General features: G+C 36.3%; 1 protein-coding gene across 14 annotated transcripts in view; it reads right to left on the reverse strand.

The window, feature by feature from the left end:
- The window catches only part of GULP1 (GULP PTB domain containing engulfment adaptor 1), a 166,256-nt gene that overhangs the window by 18,865 nt on the left and 126,007 nt on the right, over positions 1-21,384 (reverse strand). For 8 of the 14 annotated variants that reach the window (XM_085227617.1, XM_085227612.1, XM_085227609.1 and 5 more), the window contains 5 exons: positions 20,837-20,975; positions 14,343-14,437; positions 4,238-4,293; positions 3,173-3,303; positions 1,859-1,962 (listed from right to left, as the gene is read on the reverse strand). In XM_085227617.1, coding sequence (XP_085083743.1) covers positions 1,874-1,962; positions 3,173-3,303; positions 4,238-4,293; positions 14,343-14,437; positions 20,837-20,975 — 510 coding nt within the window. In that variant the 3' untranslated portion in view covers positions 1,859-1,873. Of the gene's footprint in view, positions 1-1,858; positions 1,963-3,172; positions 3,304-4,237; positions 4,294-4,848; positions 6,914-7,295; positions 12,529-14,342; positions 14,438-20,836; positions 20,976-21,384 lie in introns of those variants that run through there. The other 6 variants (XM_085227613.1, XM_085227616.1, XM_085227618.1 and 3 more) reach the window with 4 other exon arrangements.

The raw sequence follows: 21,384 nt of genomic DNA on the forward strand, positions 1-21,384 counted from the left end.
AATGGCATAGTAATGTTTAGGCACATGATAAATACTGCTCAGTAGCATTTGCAGAATCATCTGTGAGTTGAAAAATGCTCCAAAATTTATCATCTTTTCAGACCAGTCAAACATCATATGAGTGTCTGCTGGAGTATCTGTTGTCACGCAAATCAGGTTTTCCTGTTGATAGTTTGTCTGTATGAAGCTTTCCCATTTTGCTTGGCCTTTCTCATTGTTTTCCAGTGTCTTTTATGACCATGAAGTGCTTACAAACACACCAAGAATCAGGATGTTCCCGCATGCATCAGACTGCTGAAGTCATAATACTGATAACCTTCTTTTATACTTTTTCACTGGAGAATGCCTTTTACAAATGGCTGAACTGCCTCAATATGCAGTCTGCATTATTGCTTGGAATGATCATGTTTCTAGCTCAACCTTAATGTAAACTTATCTGCAGCAACATGTTGGATCAGAGTCAAGTATTCCGTAGAATACTGCTTGGGATTTTTTTCCTCTTTGGCATTCAACTTGTTGGCATTCAACCAGGGAGATCTGTGAGAGACTACATCTGTGGTCCTAAGAAATAAATCCATTTCCTAAGTTTCATGTCAATTAATTTTGGCCATGCAACTCATGTGGCTTTAGTGATCTTACTGATTTATTTATTGTAGTGCCAAGAGGTAATTTATCTTGTTTACTTAGTGAACTCTGGTCACGTACTTCTTTTTAATACACTTAGTTCTTACAAAATATCTGTGTCTTTGAAGGCCTATTAAATAATAAAATGGTGCAGTTGGTTTGATTATTTCAGTGTTATACATCAATCCTTGTGATGTTACGACAGCAAGATCACAGCTTTGACTAATCTTCTTACAGTATGCATGCAATATTATGGCAATCTATAGGTACTAATAAAATTCCTAACAATCCTCAAACACCCTGAAGTATAGATTTAATGTCCTTAAAGATGAGAAAACAGGCACTCAATGTGGAAAAGGAAGTTTAAAATGCCTGATAATGAGGCACTGCTTTTGATAACCTGTAAACAGCATGAGACAGTTGTTTGCTTCTCAGAAGCAGTATGTCTGATCCACAACTAATACTACATAAATATTGCTTAATTTGGGAACAGGCCATAGCTAAACGTAAACAGAAATAATTCTCATTCTCATTAATTCCCACTCATCTCATAAAACCTTTTTTTCTTAATGTGCACCTCACACTTAACTGCCACAAATTACAGCTGAAGTCACTTGAAGTCACTGTGAAATTAAGAACTTCTTCACAGTATCATAATCCATGGTTGTAAGAATACAGGGAGCATGGCCATTGGTACGTACTTCTTCATTCTTAAAATACCAGGAAATCTTATTCTATTATAATAGCAGCTCTCTTCCACTATGAAATATTAGCACTATTTGAAAAAAAAAAAAGAAACTAAACAAAAAATGTTGCATAAATACATTTAAAATGCACAGTAATATTTTGGAAAGTGAACCAGTAGAGATTCTAAGATAATGTTTGGCTTTCAGTGAAATATTCCCATCCTAACAGACTACCTTCATGCTCTTCCCTTACACCAAATTAATACTGCCTCCGGGTCTTTTGCTTTGAAGCTTAAAGCTGCTCTTCAACCCTATAATACAACCACCTTCAACCTTTATATAAAATACAACTTGGAAGTATTTAAATACCATTTCTAGTAGAGCACGAAGGAGCCATTATGAAGACTCAGTTTAGTAGGCTTTCTGAGTACTTCTTCAGTCAAAAAAGCCTGGGGTGGCAAAATATTGCAAAGAAAATGACATGGAAAACCTTGAGGTTCTATTCTAAGAATCCTGTTTGTGGAAAATTCTTTTAATATAAGGAGATTAATAAGGAGTTTAGCTCACATAGGTCTACCTGTTCTTGTGGACTGCAAATGTGTCAAATCTCCTGGTTGGTGGCCCTTTTGTAATCCTGAGTTAGCCATAAATGCTGATGTGGCAGAAAAAGAGATGTTATTAAATCAATTAAGTTTCACTAAAAAAAAAAGTTACTTAACTGCATAATATGGCATTTTTTCCCTCTTTAACTTTCTGCTGTACTTATTTTCTGTTCTACTCTTTTGTGTTCCTCATGACAATGGATAAAGCTTCGCTGAACTAAATAGTGGAAAATTTGAAAAAAAATTGAGCTCAAAACCTTGAATGCAGAGATTCTAGTTGCTGCCATTCATACGAGCATCATCCAAAATTCACTCTGTGAGACTAAGCTGTCAGGTTTCTTATACCCCGGACTATTTATAAATTAGACTCCCAAGATATCCAAGATATTTCTCAAACACAAATGGTAAATTGCATATTCATATGTTCAGAAACCCTTATGCATCGCAATAAAATTGTTATGCAGTCCATGAAATCCACTGAAATGTTTTAAGTTCCCGGAAGTTTTGATCTGATCAATAAAGAAACGTGCAGTTTGTTTAATTTCTGCACTGACACTGAATATTCAAGTGTCTCAAGAATGGTGCATATATTATATATGTTAGGCCTTACTTCAAATAAAAGTTCCCCATCAACATCAAATAATCAAACAAGATAGAGATTCTTTTCTCTACTGTGTTGATGAGAAGTGCTACATATTTTCACCAGTTGACAATGCAAGACATCTCATTCTCTTAAAGACTATGTCTTCAGAATGGGGAAAAAAGTGGAGGGTAATCAGGAGCTGAAGCATACTTGCTAGCTTTACTTACTGTCTTTTTGCTGAATCTTACAGAACAAGTTGCAGACATTTTTTTATGTCTAATCACTTATTCAGCTTTTTTTTTTTTTTTTTTAAGTTTTCTAAGTGACATCTACATTCTCTATTTTAAAAAGCAGTAACAGAAGCCCAAAGTGCTTAATTAAGAAAAGAGAGTTTATCTATAGTCGTTAATAATATTTCTTAAGAGAGTGTCCAAAAGGTGACAATCTTATTGACCAGCAGCATATAATGAAAACTGAGGCTCTGGATAGAGATCTCTCAAGCAGTGGCACACTCCTCCTTTCCACAAAAGACTCTTTTTGTGAAGCAGAATTGCTCTGTGAGAGTGAGGCCATGCTTAATACAACAAATTGAAAAATAATCATCATAATGAAGTCTCAGAATCAGCTCAATTTCTTGGCAAGTTCAATTACCTTTGGAATTACTCAGCCACACTTACCTCTAGAAGTGTGAGAAGACTTTGGGCACTGTCTTTTTCCTTTCTTTCTTTCCATAAAGGAAGCCAAAATAAAATACAACTGTCTGCCACATGAAGGATTTATCTTTGCCAATTTGAATGACCTGATCAATCTGTCACATGGAGAGACAAAAGAATGCCACTTACAAACTGATCTAGCTGAAGTAAAAGCAAGGGGTTAAGCTAAGAGCATCCTGCAGCGATGCTCACTAACTCACCACATGCTAAAGAAAACACACAAGTTGATCATATATGAGTTTAGTTGGTTTAAGAAGTAATTTGACCTAAGCAACATGTTTACTCTTGTGATGCGGTAAGCATATAGGAAGAGAAAAAGAGTCAATTTAACACGAAAGAATACAAAGGGAGGAATCTATTTTCTAGCTGTTAAAATAGTTTAGGGAATATATATATCAGTATAGTGGGGAAATAAAGTGCAGCACTACACATCGGAAGGTGACGTTACAACCTGGTCAGCAATGTTAGCAGAGTTGAAAGAAATTTGAAAAAGTAAAGATATTCAAACAAAAGCAGAAAGTGCAGTAACAGAAATCTGATAGCACCCAAATTCAGTATTTTTTTTTTTTTTTAGGCAAAATTCACAACACCAAAAATTTGTTCTTTCACTACTTCCTTAGCACCAAATTCCTAACCTTATAGATGATACTGCTGCCTTTTTCAGGCTTGAACATACAAGTCTTCTGTTAAGTGACATACCCAACTTCACAGTTAGTGGAAGCACTTCATGTTCTCATCAGCAAGCCATCAGGCTGTGCTTTTAAAAGGTAACTAAAGAGAGCTTCTGAAGACAAAGCTCTTCTAAGCAATGTGAGAACTCCTACTTAATCTAGAGAAAATAAAAGCAATTACCCACACTCCTTGTACTGGTCTCAAAGATATGTATTTACACTAATAGCCTGAAAATTTAGCTCACAATACTATTGCATTATCTGTAAAAGAACACCAATACTAGTTGGAACGTTGATACAAATTCTAAGAAAGAAGAGTAGCTTGTGTTTATTATAACTCACAGCAGATTACACATACCCCTTTCTTGCTATCCCTGACAGTGTCCAGTCCCATAAACTGTCCAAGCCCCATTTCTGCAAGAAATTAAATAGATTAGGAGTATTAGCTTGATGACAGTTTTTGAAAAAGCAGCAATTAATAGAAGGCTTAAGATTAGTTTTCTCAGAAGCATCAACACCACGTTCTGCAGTCCACTCCATTAGCACAGGTGGATCCTACAGAGGCTGCCTTCTGTATTCCTTAATTAGCCATTAAGGTCATTTACTAACCAGGTATGCTTATGAGCTAAGTGTAACAGGAGAAAAAAAGCAATATAAAAAGTCCATTAAATCCATGCAGTACTGTGGAAAGACTAGAGAAGCAAGAGCAATCAACATTTCGATATTACTAATACTAGATAGCTGCATATAGAACACATTTTTCTCTCCTGATTACAGCTCAGGCCAAACTCAATAACAAAGGACAAAAAAATGGGATGTATTTTTACAGTGGCTGACGTCTGGTATTTGCTGACACCACCATATGAAGTGACTCCAAACCATTCTTCACGGCAGCTCCTCTGACATTTATGCACCTCCACTCCCTCCCATCCAGAGAGCATGCAACTGAATGAACATTGCGTTCCAGGATGCAATTTATTTAAAAACATTTATTTTCGGCAAAATCAAACAGACATTTGAATTTACATAGAAATACAGTTTCCGATTGAATCACACAAACTTTTCATTCAAATTGTCGTGCTGTGTTGATTTAAGTGTTTTTGTATGGATTGACCAGTTATGCAGTATGTAACCATGCCATTTGCAGTCAACTATCATAAAAATCAGTGAAGAAAAACATTTCTTAAAATGTGCAAATATTATTTATTTTGGTGTTATGATCGATAATAAATGACCACTAAATATATGCTTATTATGTAAAGCTTTTTAAAGTACAATAAAAATACAAATTCGATTTGTTAAAAAAAGGCCATTACTATGGCTACTAAACATCCTCATTATACAAATTCCAAAATACTATATGACAAACAAAATTATAAAGACTTTTCTTTATGAAACATACTATTCTATTTGTTAGTGATTTTATAGATATATATTTTTCAATATATATGATACTCTATATGAACATTCAATGAAGAATTATAGAGAGGAAGACTAATGCAATGTAGAACATTGGCATCCCAATTCGGCAGGGTATATGAGCATGAAGAAAGGAATAGCATTTCAGCAGTGTTTTGAAGGACTTTGTTGAAGGGGGAGTAAAAATATACATACTTCAACAAATTTGCACAATACATTTTTGTGTAAACTGTAAACCTTGAGGACAAAACCATAAGTGTCACAAAAAGCCTCTCTGGAAAACAAGAAAAAATATCCAAAATGCTCTTAATTTTTTATTTTTATCAACATCTTTGTGTTTTAAGGGGAGAATAAGAGAGCTGTTAAGAGGATTAAATTGAACTAAGGTGAGGTTTGGGCCTTGAAAAAGTAATGATAACCCTTTTCTGAGATAAGCTCCAGATATTATTTTATTGCTTGTGCTGAAGATTAGTGAAGAGTATGCATAGAAAGGTCAGCGTTAAACTCATTAGAATCTGAAACTTTTGATGTGCAGTTCCTTCTGTAACATGAAAAACGATTGAGTATGAAAGACTTACTAACATACCGAAATCTTGCAGCAAGCTTCAAACTTATATTAAGACAGAGAACATCAAAGGAGACTATGAAAACAATATTCAACAGCCCAACTGAACACTCAGGTGCTGAAAGTAGCTCACAGAATTAACCTCTGCAAAGAGTGCCTGCTTGTGCACAAAATTACATAAATCCGTCAGTAAAAGCAAAATCGCAGTCTTAAGTTCAAATTTTCATTATGAATTTTGTTTTGTAATGAATTCCAAATGGTACACTTTACTGTTCAACTATAAAATAAAACAGAGTAGGTACTTCGTCATTTCTGCAATTTAGCAGCTCTCCTATGCTATTAAACGCTAAGTAACACACTATTTGTTAGCTTCTAAAACGTGATTTAATGACCTAAAAATCTTTTGGATTTTATAAACTAATAACAGATATGCAGTCTAATAACTGTACACAGTTATACAAATTAATTACAGAGCATACCAACTTTTTAAGCATATATTAATGGTTAATATTTTCTGCTTTTTCATTGCAACTGCAATTAATCATTTTACAGATGGAACCTTAAATAATGGCTTAAAAGCTTCTTTTCAAAATACTGCCAAGTAAAGCATTACGTGAAAATCATGCTTGCATCTCTGCAGAGAGGTACGTGTGAGCTTTCTGAAGAATGTTTCCAGGCAAATAGAAGTAAAGAGTAGTAAACTTGGGCCAAAGTGCGAGGGAAAGAAACAACAGTGTAATTTAATTCATATTTCATAAACAAATACAACTTTATACATTTGTACAGGGAAAGACTGGAACTAAGTCTTTTTTTTTTTTTTTTTTTTTTTTTTTTTTTTTTTTTTTTTTTTTACAGAAGCAAACCTCAAATGAGTTTACATGTTGAAAAAAAAGCATATTTTGGCACATGGATAATATTTGTGAATACATATTCAGAATTAAAAAACACTGTAAGAATTTCACATTTAGTTTCTTGGCATCAGCATCTGCTGTCTAGTGGGTCAAGACAAAATACTGTGCCTTCAAGAGTTAATCCCATTTTGAACCCCTCCTGCAATGAAACAAAACACTGTTAATAAAAGATAAAGTAATTTCTAGATGATCATTTTCTCTATAAATACCTAAATTCCAGCTTATTTCTAGCTCAACTTCGAGGCAATTAGCTAAGACTGTTCCCAGAGGATCGTTCACAGGATAATTCACATTTACACTATTTGGTCAGTCAGTTTTCCTAACTTTCTTTTAGCCATGAATTTATAAAAGGACTTCACTCTAAGAAATACTGTGTGTAGATTAAGTAGTATTAGAATAAATATATTGACTATTTGTATACATAAATTGATAGAAAAAGAACAAGTTTCACTTGAATCATATTGAACGTGAGCAAAATTCAAAATAGTTTCTAAGCAGGAAAGATCAGATTGCTGTGTGAGAAAAAAAGTTTATTATCTTTACACTTTAAAGAGCTGTAAGTCATGGACATGGCTATTAATACCAGATGTCTAGAACATTCAGCAATCCCTCATATCAGAAGTAGTCTACTAATAAGTGTAGCGGTACCCAACAAAATCTCAGAGGCTTGTTCTGAGTGATTCACTGTGCTGGCGGTGAGCATGACACTGAGAGGTGTTATGCTTTACAGCCTATGGTTATCTGTGCTTCACCACGAGGCAAATAGAATCATACCTGTTTTATTGTGAATGATTGAAGGATGAATTTCAAATGCATGAAACCCTCTGCCGTATCAAAACACAATGTTTTGGAAGGAGCAAATAAATTCTTCAGGAGTTAAACTCAGAGTTTCTCATATTTTACTGGTAGAAACACTACTATAAGCTATATGCTCCTGCTCTCTGCATTGAAAACAATCATTTCCACAAGTACACATTTATGGCCTGACTGTCAGAAGAAAAGTCACCTTTGAATCCAGAAATGTTCGGTCTGTTTGGCAGAGGTATTGTCAAGCTTTAAGCAGCTGGAAACAAGGGCTCTGAATAGAAATGCCACAAGAACATCAGCTCCAGTGGCACCTGTCACACTGCTCAGCTCAGTACTCTCTGAGCCTCCAATTCACTTGAAGAACGTTGGTTACGTGCTATGAAATCAATACTGTGTGCTTTCATAAAGCAAGCATCTTGTAATCAAACTAAATCTTCTTGTAAGGTAGCCTGCACTGGGACTCGGCAGAAACTCAAGACTTCTCATAACGCATAGGAGTACCTCAGGAGTATACCTTTTGGCTTTAAAAGATCATTCACAAGTCAAAACAGCTTCATTTCAAACAAATGTAACCTCCAGGCTAGGTTTTAAGAGTCTGAATATTTAATAAACCCACCAGAAAATGCCATCTGCAATGCTGAAAAATTCAATACACTTCCTGGAGATGATTACTAAATGGTCTGAGATTTTTCAGGCAAAGCCTGCATTTTCCTAACATTCATACTATGAGTTAGTGAGCCAGCAGTGTTACCAGGCTGTAAGCCTTCTCCAGTTGGGCTGCCAGGTTTGTCCTACACCTAGGTGACATGATGTTGACAATGCTCACTGGCATATTTGACTTTTTTCCCTCCTCCCTTCTGTACTTTTCAACAAGCTAACAGGAGGAGCATTCAGCAGAAGAGCAAAAGAAATTTCAAGCAAACAGAAGTTCGCTTGAAGTTCCAAGCCAGCATTCTGTCATAAATGAGACGTTGGTTATTTACCCAAAGGATGCAGTTTCTTGATGTAACAGCAGTCAGAAGGCGACTGCTTACACAGGAGCACCAGCCCTAGGATTAGCTAGACAGTTCAAATGCTGAATCATAAACCTCTCAGTTCCAGTGTGTCTGAAACTCTAATATTTTTAAGCATTTAGAAGCAGCTGCCAGTTTTGAGGCTGTAAAGGGATAGTTTATGCTTCAACCTGAAGATTCTTGATGCAGCTATAATAGTAGAAAAATCCATGGCAACTGGTTTAACAAGGACATGACTTGATTTGTATCACTGCCGGGAGCCCTTTCAGATCTCTGCCAGTCCTATAACCCAGCACACATCCTGTTCATGTTTAGCACGCTCCTATCTTTCCTTTTACATTTCAGAACTGCTTGGTCATGTCTAACATAGCTGTATGTCCAGCGAGGTTTTTCTGGCCAGCCAGGAGCAAATCAGATCTGCGCTTTTTGTATGTGCACTCATCTCACTGTTACACTGACCGGAGTGAATGTGGATGATATTCACCTATTAAATATCACACAAAACTCACAGGGTCAGAATCAACAGTAACTAGCAGGTCCATCTTTTCAAGGCAACCACAAGGCCAAAAAAAAACCCACAAACAGGACATCAGGGCATCTGGAGAACCGTCAGGGCATTTTTCAGTATTTCCAAGAATTCAGATTACTATTATTATTATTTAAGGTAGAGGAAAAGAAGTCATCCGATTATAAACCAGGATACTCAAAGAAAGTTGTATTGCCTCAATCAATATTCCCATTAAATGTGGCATTCAAAAAGGGGAAACTTCTAAACACTCTACTCCAGCAGAGAAAGGCAAAGGAATTGCAATCAAATTCCTTAAGATTAAGAAAACACAAACTTGAGATCTCCCACAGCCATCTCCATTCCAGCCCCACAGTATTTGCCAGCTAGCTCCAAATTCTTCAATACTTCTGGAATCTGCAAACCTATACTTCAGAAAATACGAGATAACTGTAACAAAAATAAAATTATCCAATCAGCTGTTGTCAGCCAAGCTGCAAGACAACAAGTTTTGATGAAAAGATTTTCATTTATGTCCAAGCACAGCTGAAATGTGATTAAGGCAGGTAAGAGAACATATAACAGAACGCCTCCAGCCTTACGTCAGCTTTCTTGGTTACACTTCCTTTATACACTCTTTTCATGGTTCCTGCTTGAAGATGCTATATGCTTACTATAATATCCACCATATGACTACCTTCTACTCTCCACTCCAAAACCCAGCATTCACAGCTGTAATAATAATGATGTCAGTTGGAATGGATGAGTAATTATAAATTACACTTTATTTTTATTCTTTTCTATTGGACTGGATTAATGTATAAGGCAGAATTTTTTTTCTTAAAAATGACATATGGTCAGTACTTGGTACACATTACATGCTATGTATCATCAATTTTAATACTGAGTATTTTAAATATTAAATTTAAACATTTCAGGCTCTTAGCATAACACATTGCCTTTTCATTATAAACCATATCCACCACAGCTTTTTGTTCTGTCAGGGCTCAGGGAACAGTAACATTTGGTCAGAAAGTATCTCAAATTGGCTGATTTTGAAGGAATGCAGACAAAGACCATCCCTGATGCTGGACAGGAAATGGAACATGAAGAGCTATAAAATGTACACCTACACTGTGCTTTGCTTACGTGCTCATATCTACTTGACAGCGCTTTTTCACTTCCAAGTTGACTTAACACAAGCACTGAACATCTTAGTTACACAGAAAAACAACAACATTATCTAACATGTGATGGGTCTCCTAGAGATGCAAAGCTTATTTCCAATATGAAAAGTAATCTGAAAACAACCCATCTTCCAAAATTCCCAGTTAGTTTTTTTTTCTTTCTTTTTTACTATTCCATTTAAAAACAACAAGCAGTAAAACACAAACTATTTCAATTATATCACAAGGTAAATCTGCCAAAGTCAACCCATATGGCTCTTTCTGAGGTTAGATTGTTTATCCCTTCACCACCCGACTTCACTCAATGACCTTAAGTCAGCACAAACTCAGTCAACCAATGATAAATCAGCATGTATTGAGAAGATAATTTAGAAGGCTGAGCATAACTTATTTCTGATGGAAATTAGACAAGCCTCCTGACTACGTTGGGCTGCGCAGGGAGAATGGTCTGCAGATCCTGCAGGCTTTATAATGTTAACTACCTTGAGATTTTAATAAATCATAGCAGCTGTTGCTAGTATGATTCAAGATCCAGGGAAACTTTGCCTCACTCCAAGATTTCTGGGAAAATAGATTTATTTTAATAATGTTTGGATGCAGTCAAAACAGAAAGGATGAAAATACGTTTCAGAATAAGGGTGGAGGAAACGGGAGGTTGGAGAGTCTTCAGAGAGATGCCTGTGCTGAATAACTAGGATCTCAACACACGCTGGACCTTTGAGCTCTCCAAAAAGATCAGCCGAGGTTGGACTAAGAAATAGAATAGAAAGAATTTTGGATCCTCCCTGAAGTTTAAATGTAAAACTATTCCCCCAGAGGTTGAGGAACTTGATCTGATTGCATTAAGTTCAGAATATCAGATGCAAAAGAAAAGCACCTGCTGCTTAAAGAGTTTATCTCCAGTGCCTTTTCAATTCTGCTGTGCTTTCTTCCCCCACTTTGCTTGCACATCCTTTTCCAACATGTATGTTCTCTAAGACAGCTTTTCTGCAGGCTAGGGCATGCTTGCTGAGACTGGGCTGAAGGATTGGCCTGAGCTTTTCCAGCTAATCTGCCACTGGTTGGTTCTGAGGTCACTTTTTGGCCTCTCTCTGAGTGTGGGTTAAGCTGAATTTAGCAATATTATATATAATATCCTGAACTATTAGACGCTGACCTTTGTATATTAATTAAAATATATATTCACTGAAATGCAGGCTGTACTCTGAAAAAGCAAAGGCTATGAAAAAGTAAAGACAATAGCTCCCTTAACTTTGAATTCATTCCAGTGAAGAAATGAAATTCAGCCTGGAGAGAAGAAAGCTACAAGGCGACCTCATTGCCGCCTTTCAGTACCTACAGGGGGTCTATAAACAGGAGGAGAATCAACTCTTTAAGGGTAGATAATGGCAGGACAAGGGGAAATGGTTTTAAGTTGAGGGAGGGAAGATTTAGGTTGGATGTCAGGCGGAAGTTCTTGACAGAGAGAGTGTGAGGTGCTGGAACAGGCTGCCCAGAGAGGCTGTGGATGCCCTGTCCCTGGAGGTGTTCAAGGCCAGACTGGATGGGGCCGTGGACAGCCTGATGTGGTATTAAATGGGAAGATTGGTGGCCCTGCCTGTGGCAGGGGGGTTGGAGATTCACGATCCTTGAAGTCCCTTCCAACATTCTGTGAAAGTGGCTGACATTCTTCTCAACTTTTTCTGAATTTTAGACTTGTTAGAGGACATCACATGCTTTGTGGTTTGACCTTTTGTGGCAACCATTTCACCTTTCCTCTTGTAGGCTGTTTCTAGCAACAAATGACCTCTAGCATCTTTGACTCATTTCAAGTTTTGAAGTAATTATCTCCAATTGAAAGCGCATTTACATAGATGGCTGTACTGGTATAAAAATCTATGTAACGAATCTACATAGACCATTTCATTCATGGCCATCCAAAGAACAGCACTGGACATTTCAGTATCACACAAGGAAAACAAAGAGCGGTAATATCAGCTGATCAAACAAATGAAGTAAGTTTAAATTCAGCTACCCTCACCTTAAAAAATTTAGGCTTCTAAAAATGCAAATGGTCCTGACATACAGAATTGCATATATAAAACACAAATCTTAAAATCTTTTTTATATATCTACATTTGTATGAAAATGGAAAACAAATAAAATTACAGCATAAAAACACCAGATATGAGCATATATACATTTCAGTTATAAATGCTATAAATACCATTATTAAAATATGATATACCAACCATCGCTGACGCTAGGCACCCAGGAAAGCATAAGATAAAGGAGATACAAGGAAAAACATTTTTCAATTTGTATTTTGCACCACTGATTCACACAACCTACAAGAAAGAACTTATATATGGCAACTAAATGTAACACTGATCTAAAATGATAGAAGAATGTCATAGAAAAGTAACTTCACATAGCTTTTGCTTTGTCCAAGTCAAAAGTGAATTTTTTTCCACATCCTATCAGTTTTGCACTTGACTTAACTGAATTAAATGTGAACAAGTTTTACATCAACACAAAAGAATAAATTTTCAGTCTGGGTGTCAAGGTAGGTTCTCCGTGACACACGTTTACAGACCAAACAAAAAAAGAGCGAACAACATGTACGCGCACAACACAGCAGACCACTTTACTGCAATATTACTTGCAACATAACATAGCAATACATCAAGATTACTTTGTTCTTGTATCAACAGAGTAGAAATTTATGTTGAGTTCTCCATTTCACGACTTATCAAAAATCTTTGATAAAGATTTCTACCGATCTATTTCTTGATGCTTGATAACATGATAGCACATAGAAGTCATAGCCTAACAATATAAAATTTTGACAAGACACTGTTTGTAATAAGAATTGCTTGTGTTTGATATTTACCTTTACACAGCATTTTTCACAGTATTCACAGACACTGTAGTTCACCTAGAATTGGCTATACTTAATGGAAACACAGATCTCTGTCAATGTGAAGTTCCTAAGATTGTGTTGGTTGTTTTGTTTTTGTTTTCTACCTTGGTTATGGAATTCACAAAACAAGTAATTCCAATGTAAGCGCAAAGAAAGCCGCTTTGACTTTTAGCTGTTATCTGAAATTACACGGGCCATAGTGCAGATGATCAAGAATATACATTTCTTATTTCACAGTGAGAGGACACGGAACACTCCCCCACATATAAATTTAGATGTCTCAACGAACAGGAATTTGAAAATTTTACTTAGGAAAATTAAACAGTAATTAATTGTACTGAAGCCATTTAAAAATGTTTCTGCCATTCTCTAGGCAGAAGGGAGGAAATCAGTGAGCCTGAGAACTTGCTCTCACACTTTGTGGGCTGTCAAGACACAAGAGGTCTGGAAGCCCCGGGAACACTTCCTGCTAAGGAGCCAGCATCCTAGAAATTCAGGTTCCCAGTGTTTTCAGCCTTCCGTTTGCTGGCAGGCTGCTGTGAAAAAACAGATCAGCAAGCTGGCAAGGAATTGGCAGTCTGCAGTTTGAGACAGCCCATGGTTTGAAGGTTTTCTCCTAGAACTGCTTCAAATTGAAATCAACATCTAAACAGATAGCATAGAGTATTTCAGAATCAACAAACATTTCCTGATGAAAAAAGACCTGAGTTCTTGAGTCAGTTCTCAATAGTCTGTGGCCCAAAATGCAATAGTCAGGTATGGCTATTTATAAAGGCAGCAGAAAATTTCTGAGGAATAACAAGCCAATGCGTATGTAGGCCTCTAACAACAGCTCTTTTTTGAACTTGCTCAGTCCCTTCCCAGTGAAGAGAAGCAGTGTCCATTTTGCTTACAGCACTAGTAAGCCTTAAATAATTTCAGGCATCTGTCTTTATTATTACCGTGTGATAACATCTGTGAAGATATTTAGGCTGATAAATTCCAATTCCCCATGAGTACAAGAACATTGGTTGTCTTCCTTTCACATTTTTTCCCCCCCTTCCCCTATGTATCTATGAGCGTACAGTCTGGAATATGGTTTAAAATCACTGTAAAAATTTTAATAATATTCACGCATCCACAGAAAACTGCATAGTTGATAACTCAATAGTTACCTGCATCTCATCTAGCTTGGACTGAATGTCTGGAGGGAAATCTCCAGCTCCGCAGCTAAAAGGGTCAAAAGGTTCTGCTCCAAAAAGGTCTCTCTCTGGAAAAAGAGAAAAATGAGTCACTGAGGGAAAAGGCATGAGCCATACAATAGCTCTTTGAAAAACTCAGCTTACATCTTACAAGCTGAATAACAGCACCTTCAGATATGAAAATGATTAACTGCAATTTTTAAACATCCAAATTCAGAAGTCAAGTCTTGATTAGTTTTCCAAGACTGGATACTCAACAATTTTTTTCCAATAATGCCAGCAACTTCCGTTTAAGCCTTTACAGACCTTTCATTAAATGGTTGTGCTTTCTAGAGGAACTTCAGGGACCTGAGAAGAAATTTCAGTCTGAATAAGGTTGCTGCCCTTGAACTGCCTTCTGGAATCAGAGTGTCTGAATATTTCATAAATGAAGAGGGAACAGCTGGATGTCAACTGCCAAATTTCATTATGTCAGAAGTGAATTTTCACAAACCAATTAGCCTTCATATCTCTTCATACCTGCTACTTCTGACCATTAGGTTAAGGGCTTTTGTAAATTACCCTTACTCATGGCATTTCAGTTCTGCATTTGATAGAGTTTTTCAGTGTGCTGTTAGTAATAAATAAAACTAATTACTAGAGTTGTAATACTCAACCAAAGAACAGTCAAGGAAGAATAAAAGGAAACACAGAAGACCATGGCATGCTGTTTGCCCTAAAATTCCACTAAAACTGAATCCAGAGATGCAATGACTGCAATTTTTTTCCTCTGTCATGTCATATGGTTTCTCACTTAGAAAAGCAGGATCCTTTTCACTGCTGAGGTGCTTCTTGTATTTGTGTGTTTCTTTTTTGAAACACCTCCAAGATTATCTTTTTTTTTCCCCCCTTACTGGAACTGTGTAAGGCTAGTTCGTCCTCACATCCAACAGCCCAGATATTTTTACTTCTCAGTAATGAGAATATTTTTCTCTACGTGATAGAGTGCCATCTATACAGACATGTCCTTTCCCATACTGTACTGACTGAAACTAGCATGAAACACATTTTGCTAACACAGTCCAACCACACTGATGGCAACACTCATAAAACAAAGTTAACACAACTTCATAATTGCTGAAGAGAATATTGAACTTGCTAATCTTCATGGTTGTCCAGGAAGAAACTTGTTAATCAGACTGCCTAAGTCAAAATCACATTGGATTCATAAGTGAGTAGGAAAAAGGACCCTTAATATCTTTGAAATTAATGTCTTTTTCTGTGTTAGCTCCGGATTTTTCTCTTAACATACAAGATATTCAAGCTGATAATTGACAACCTGACATTAAATTCACGTTGTTAGGTCACATTAAGAGGGCTGAAGAGTGTTAATATAGCTAAATAAAAGTTTTTATTTCATCATTTATAGAGTCCACATTCTAGGCCTGTACTTGTCTAGGCTCCTCAACATTCCACCGAGGAAACAAATTCCTATGGGTTTTGACCTAATATTTGGTGTTACCACACTCCATTGTACAGCGTATTTCTTAAATAATTAGAATATTTTGTTCCCATAATATTGTGCGAGAACAAGTAGGAACTGGAGTAATTACATATCTTAATTACTATATAATATTTAAGCCATGGCTTGGCAGCTGTAGACTAACACATAGGAACAAGGGATGGGCCAGATCTGAGAACCTCATTCCAAAAGCCCACTTGAGAAAAAATAAAAAATATAGTCTTTCCTGGCAGAGGAAACTACCCTCATGCAAAAGAGACATCAACAAGAATAACCTAATGGAAAAATTAGGATCTACCTCATCCCTTGCCTCTCTCACAGCCAAAATGGGTCTGCTCAAGTACAGTAAGTACTATCAGCATCCTTACATGTTCTTATACTCCTACTCAGAGATCTTCAGATGTGCAGCAGCTTTAACTTTCAATCTGACCTTTACTGGGGAAAAAATGATTATCTTCTATGTCCATCCTAAGTTTATTTGCTCATTATCTAGGTCCATTTCTTTCTTTTTTTCTTCTCTTTTTTCCTCTTTTTCGTAAGTTCTTTTTACCCTAAAAAGGGAATCAGAATCACAAAGAGCTGACAGTTTTCTATGTGGTCAGATAGCTTAAAGCAGCCAGTTTCAATACCAAGCCTTTGCAAACATTCAAGGAATGTACTTACAAAAGAACAGTAAAGAAAACAGTTCTTTAATTTCCAAGTACTGTAATTACATCACTATTTTTGAAAGCAAGTATTATGAACATTACTCCGGACATCTTATTCATGCTTCAAGTATTATGCTTTTATTTATGACAGTATTGAGCTAATTAAAAGGAGAATGGTAGAAGCTTTAACTCCTTCAGTGGAACATGCCTTCATGTCAAAGATAATTTCATTCAAATTGTTATTCAAGGCAGACTTGAAAATTAAACAGAGAAGAACTTATTATCAATGATGGAGCTACTAAGCCTTGTATGGAATCAAATTTTAAAAATAATTATTTCCTAGCTGAATTTCCCTTAAATGTTTTGGGAAACCATCTCTATTACAATTTGATACCCATTTCAGTGAAATGGCTGTAAAAGTCTGTAGGACAATAGGCTCACTGCTTTTCTGCATTTTAACTTTGTGTGTTGTCAGAGACTGCATTGCTGAGTCAGAGCACCATGAAATACTTTCAATCAGTATTTCTCTTTGAAACAAAAGAAACAAAAGATGAATATTTCGAAGCTGGATATTTGATCCAAATTTCATATGGATATGAAATTTATTCACTGCAAAGCTTCACTGCTGCATGGCATTTCTGTAACCTTTTGCTGTTGGTGTTTACTGTTCACTTTTTAGCTTCATTTTAGCAGAAACAACACAAATCAGTAATGTTTTATTTCATGCTGAAGTACTGGCAAGAAAATATGTTAAATACAACAATAGTAGCTTGCCTGGCACACTCTCCAAAATACCTGTAGTTTAGATAGGCATTTCTTTTTCCAGTACAAATAGGTAAACCTATGAAAGCAATCCCTTTGAGCAACACATATAATTTCCTTTCCCTCCTTCTGGAAAATCCCTTTCCTTACATGAGGAAAATAAACTCACTGCTTAGGAAACCAATGAACAAATTCAAGAACATAAAATAGTGATGCTTTACATCTGTAACTCAAAGTGCAGAAAGACACGAACAAGTAGTAAATTGTTACTTCTGTGGCTGCCCTGACATTCAGGACAAGAAATAAGTAATACTGGAGAATAGCAGTCTACATTCTGTAATGAACTCAGAACTATAGCAAGAATTAAACCAACAAAACTCTGCAAATATTTGGCATTTCTGCTTTGTTTTGCATCCCAAACTTCTTTACATTAGCTATCATCCAGACACAGAGTTATGCTGATATATGCTTTCCCCGAATGTCCTGGAGCAGCTGTAATGACAAATACAAATTAATCACACTGAAGACAAGTACCCAAGAAAATATTTGGATTAGGCTAAGGGAATGAGGGCCAGGAAGCCCTTCCCTTAGCTGCAGGCTACTCCATACTTTTTTCTTTTGTAATTATTACAGCACAACAAGCGGTTCCGTCATTACTCTAACAACAGATTCTGAAAAGATAACTCTCGGAGCAGATTTCTACACCTGTCAGTTGGGACCTTAGGTTTTTTTTAGGTCCTTTAAGAGAAATAAATTTTAGGTAATTCGACAGCATGTTCCTCTCCAGTTGTGCCAACAAGAAATATACAAATTATTTTCTCTTCACAATAACTTACAAGTACCCTTGCAGTCCCTTACTCAATGCTCTCACTAAGCAGCAGCATAGTGTCAACACTGCATTTTTGGTTGTGTACATCAGTTTTTCAGTTAAGCAATCATTATACTGGGCTGCAATGTTTATGTTTAGCCTGCAAGCCAGGGACTGTAAAATCATCTCTAAAAGTAGTAATTCTCTGCAACATTTCAGGTAAAAATTCAACTCTGGAAAGGACTTTTGTGTGTAAAAGAATCACCCCTTTTGTAATTGTTACCTATAGGGACATCACGTATTTGTTCAATCTACAAATTCCTGCCCAAAGAATATTAAATTTTCTCATTTGAAGTAGAAAAAAAAACAACCACCATCCCACTATTACTGACATATCCAGTAGCGCATAGACATTTACTGAGTAGTTGTGTTGCTACACTGCTAAATAGGAATTCCAAACTTAAACAATCTTTTCACTTTTTAAAAAATCTTAAATGATTTGGAGATAACTATCTTTCAAAAAAGGCCACTGCTGCACTCTTCTTAGAGCGCTAGGCTTTAAGAACTATTTGCTGAGAGCTGGTCAAAGCAAAAGGTATAACTCAATTATAAAAGTTATAAAATTATAAAAAACTATAACATTATCTTATAATTCTCAAGGGCTGTGGCAAAGGGAGTGAGAAGAACATGAAAAGATGACTTCAGAAAAAGTGAGACTGCACTTTGGCTCCTTTGGTTGCCACCCATCTGACTTGTATTGGAGAAAGAAATGCCAGTCTGTCTCTACTGGCACGAATAACATATAAAACAATCTATTATTGTACACTATTAGTGCTGCAAAATTACTCAGCTTCAATGAAGTTCTTAAGGGATCTGAACTTTCTCATCTAACACACTAAGTACTTGTTCGATTAGAAAATATTCTGCTTCATAACTGCCTTTTTTAAATACATCAAAAGATGTTAATAGCTGATGAATGCTATAATTTGCAATGTACAAAGAACCAAGCTGAGGGGAATATTAGGAAATTAGGATATTAGGAAAAACCTCTTCTCTGCAAGAGCAATGAAGTACTGGAAAAGGTTGCCCAGGGAGGCGGTTGAGTCACCATCCCTGGAGGCGTTTAAGGATAAGGTAATACTTAGGGACACGGTCTAGTGAGCAATACTGGTGGTAGGTGGACTGTTGGACTAGATGGTCTTAGAGGTCTTTTCCAACCTTAATGACTATGATTCTGTGACGTAGCCTGAAAATGCATGGCTCAACAGTATACACAGACTGCCATATCATTCTGTAATTCTCTCTGTGAAGCAAGGCACACAGAGGAGTGCACAGAATTAGCAGGCAGCTGGTGAGATGTGGTACTGCCCTGCTACGTCTTTGAACTCTGTAATCATAATTGAAAATCAAATGAAATAATTGCAGAATAAATACAACACTTTTAAATAGTGCATATCGTTAAGTTAGCCCAATTATTTTCTGTATTATGAAGCCCAGTGTTTAAACAAATACAGAAACCAGAAAAGTAGAGTACTCAAAACTACTCTGACTTCCATGTAAGCCCACAAAATTTCTAGTAGTGATTTCAATGGCAATGATGCAGGACAACAGCTAAAACCAAACATCTCATCTCGTAATCCAAGTTACTACTTTTGAAGCTGCATACGTACATTGAAATCAATTTTTTGGCAATATCTGCAGTTTGATGAAAAAAACTCAAAAGCTGTGGGTTTTTTTTTTGTTTTGCTTTTTGGTTTTTTTTTGGGGGGGGGGGGGAGGGAGAAGGGAAGACACAGTTAAAGCTGTGTAGATAAGGCACTAGGGAAGATGCTCATCAACTCAAGTTTTACACTTTATCATTACAACTGTGCATGGCTTGCATTCATACCTGAAAATTCTATACATTAGGAGCGTTCCCCAAAACGGGCAGAAACTCTTCAAATATGATCAGTGACATTACTGTTCTTAATCCATACTAAAATAGGCATAAATGACAGAAAATGCTGCATGCTAGCAAATATTCCTACAACCTCCAGCACTGCTTGTATGTATGCTTCCTCCTCCTCCTTGAGCAGTTTGCAAAGCTTTCAGAAATTACCTCTGGATTCCCAAAAGTTTTCCAGTGAAGCTGAAAACATTATCCTAACCTCCTTTAAGCATTTGAAAACTAAAAGTACTATTATTAAATATCTTTCAGAGATATTCAGGAGCGGTCCACAAATCTGCAGAATTTCATTGACTATAACTGAAAAACAAAGCAGTACGTGATTCGAAAAGTGGTGTTAAAAATATTATTTAATTAGACCATATTCTGATGGATTTCTTCAGCTCTTCCTTCTGTATCGTCATCACCATATTTACATACTGTATTTCCAAGAAACATAGGTTTCAGATGCTACAGCTGTATCAAGGAAAGAACAAGGAACTAAAAATATTTCCTCAATTAACTACAAGAAACATGGCAAAAGGAAGGCCACATCATCGTCCCCAAACAGACTCTTTCACACTGTTTAAATAACATTTTCAGCAAGTATATATTTTTATTCGTAATGCAACTTGGCAGCAACATCAACAACTTTAGGAAGATGGTATTAAAATTGAATGGTATTATCAAATGTAATTTAGAGAACCTGTATCTGACTTTTCATGCAAAACACGGTTTTTTGTTTTTTGTTTTTTTTTTTTTTTTTTTATTTCCTAAAAAAAAGTAAGATTAAGCAAAAATTAGGTTAATTGTCAAAGAACTTACTGATCTCTGCAGATCTACTGGGTACTGGAGGAGGCTGTGTACCATTGCGAGTAGGTGTTGATGACTGAGGGGATATGGGAGAAAAGGGAACCATATCAAAGATGTCAGTGGAGGGCGATTTAGGTGTCACACAGCCTGCCTACAATAAGGACAATAAATATTAGAGCAATGTTTCACATGAAAAAAAAAAAAATCACAACACTGATTTTTTTCAGCATGCAGATGAGAATTACAGTTTCAAAAAAGTCTAAAAAAAAAAACAAAAAAAACAAAACATCAGCATGCACAAAACAGCTCCTGACACCAAGCAAATGGCATTTGCAGTTTAGAGCCTCAGACATGCTAAAACTCTCCAAATACATAAGCAGCACTGTGATTATTCCATTTTCAGTAAATCTAGTACAACCAGACAAGTACCACAGTTAAACCCGAAAAAGCTGGTAATTAGCAGTTCTGTACTCCCAAACTGTGAATACGGATGTGTTCAGCAAGACCCTGTTAAGAAAATATGGCAACAAGCAGCTAAAATTAAAAGACACGATCTCAAT

This window comes from Meleagris gallopavo, chromosome 7, assembly GCF_905368555.1.
Source record: "Meleagris gallopavo chromosome 7, MGAL_WU_HG_1.1, whole genome shotgun sequence".
Lineage (NCBI taxonomy): Eukaryota > Metazoa > Chordata > Aves > Galliformes > Phasianidae > Meleagris > Meleagris gallopavo.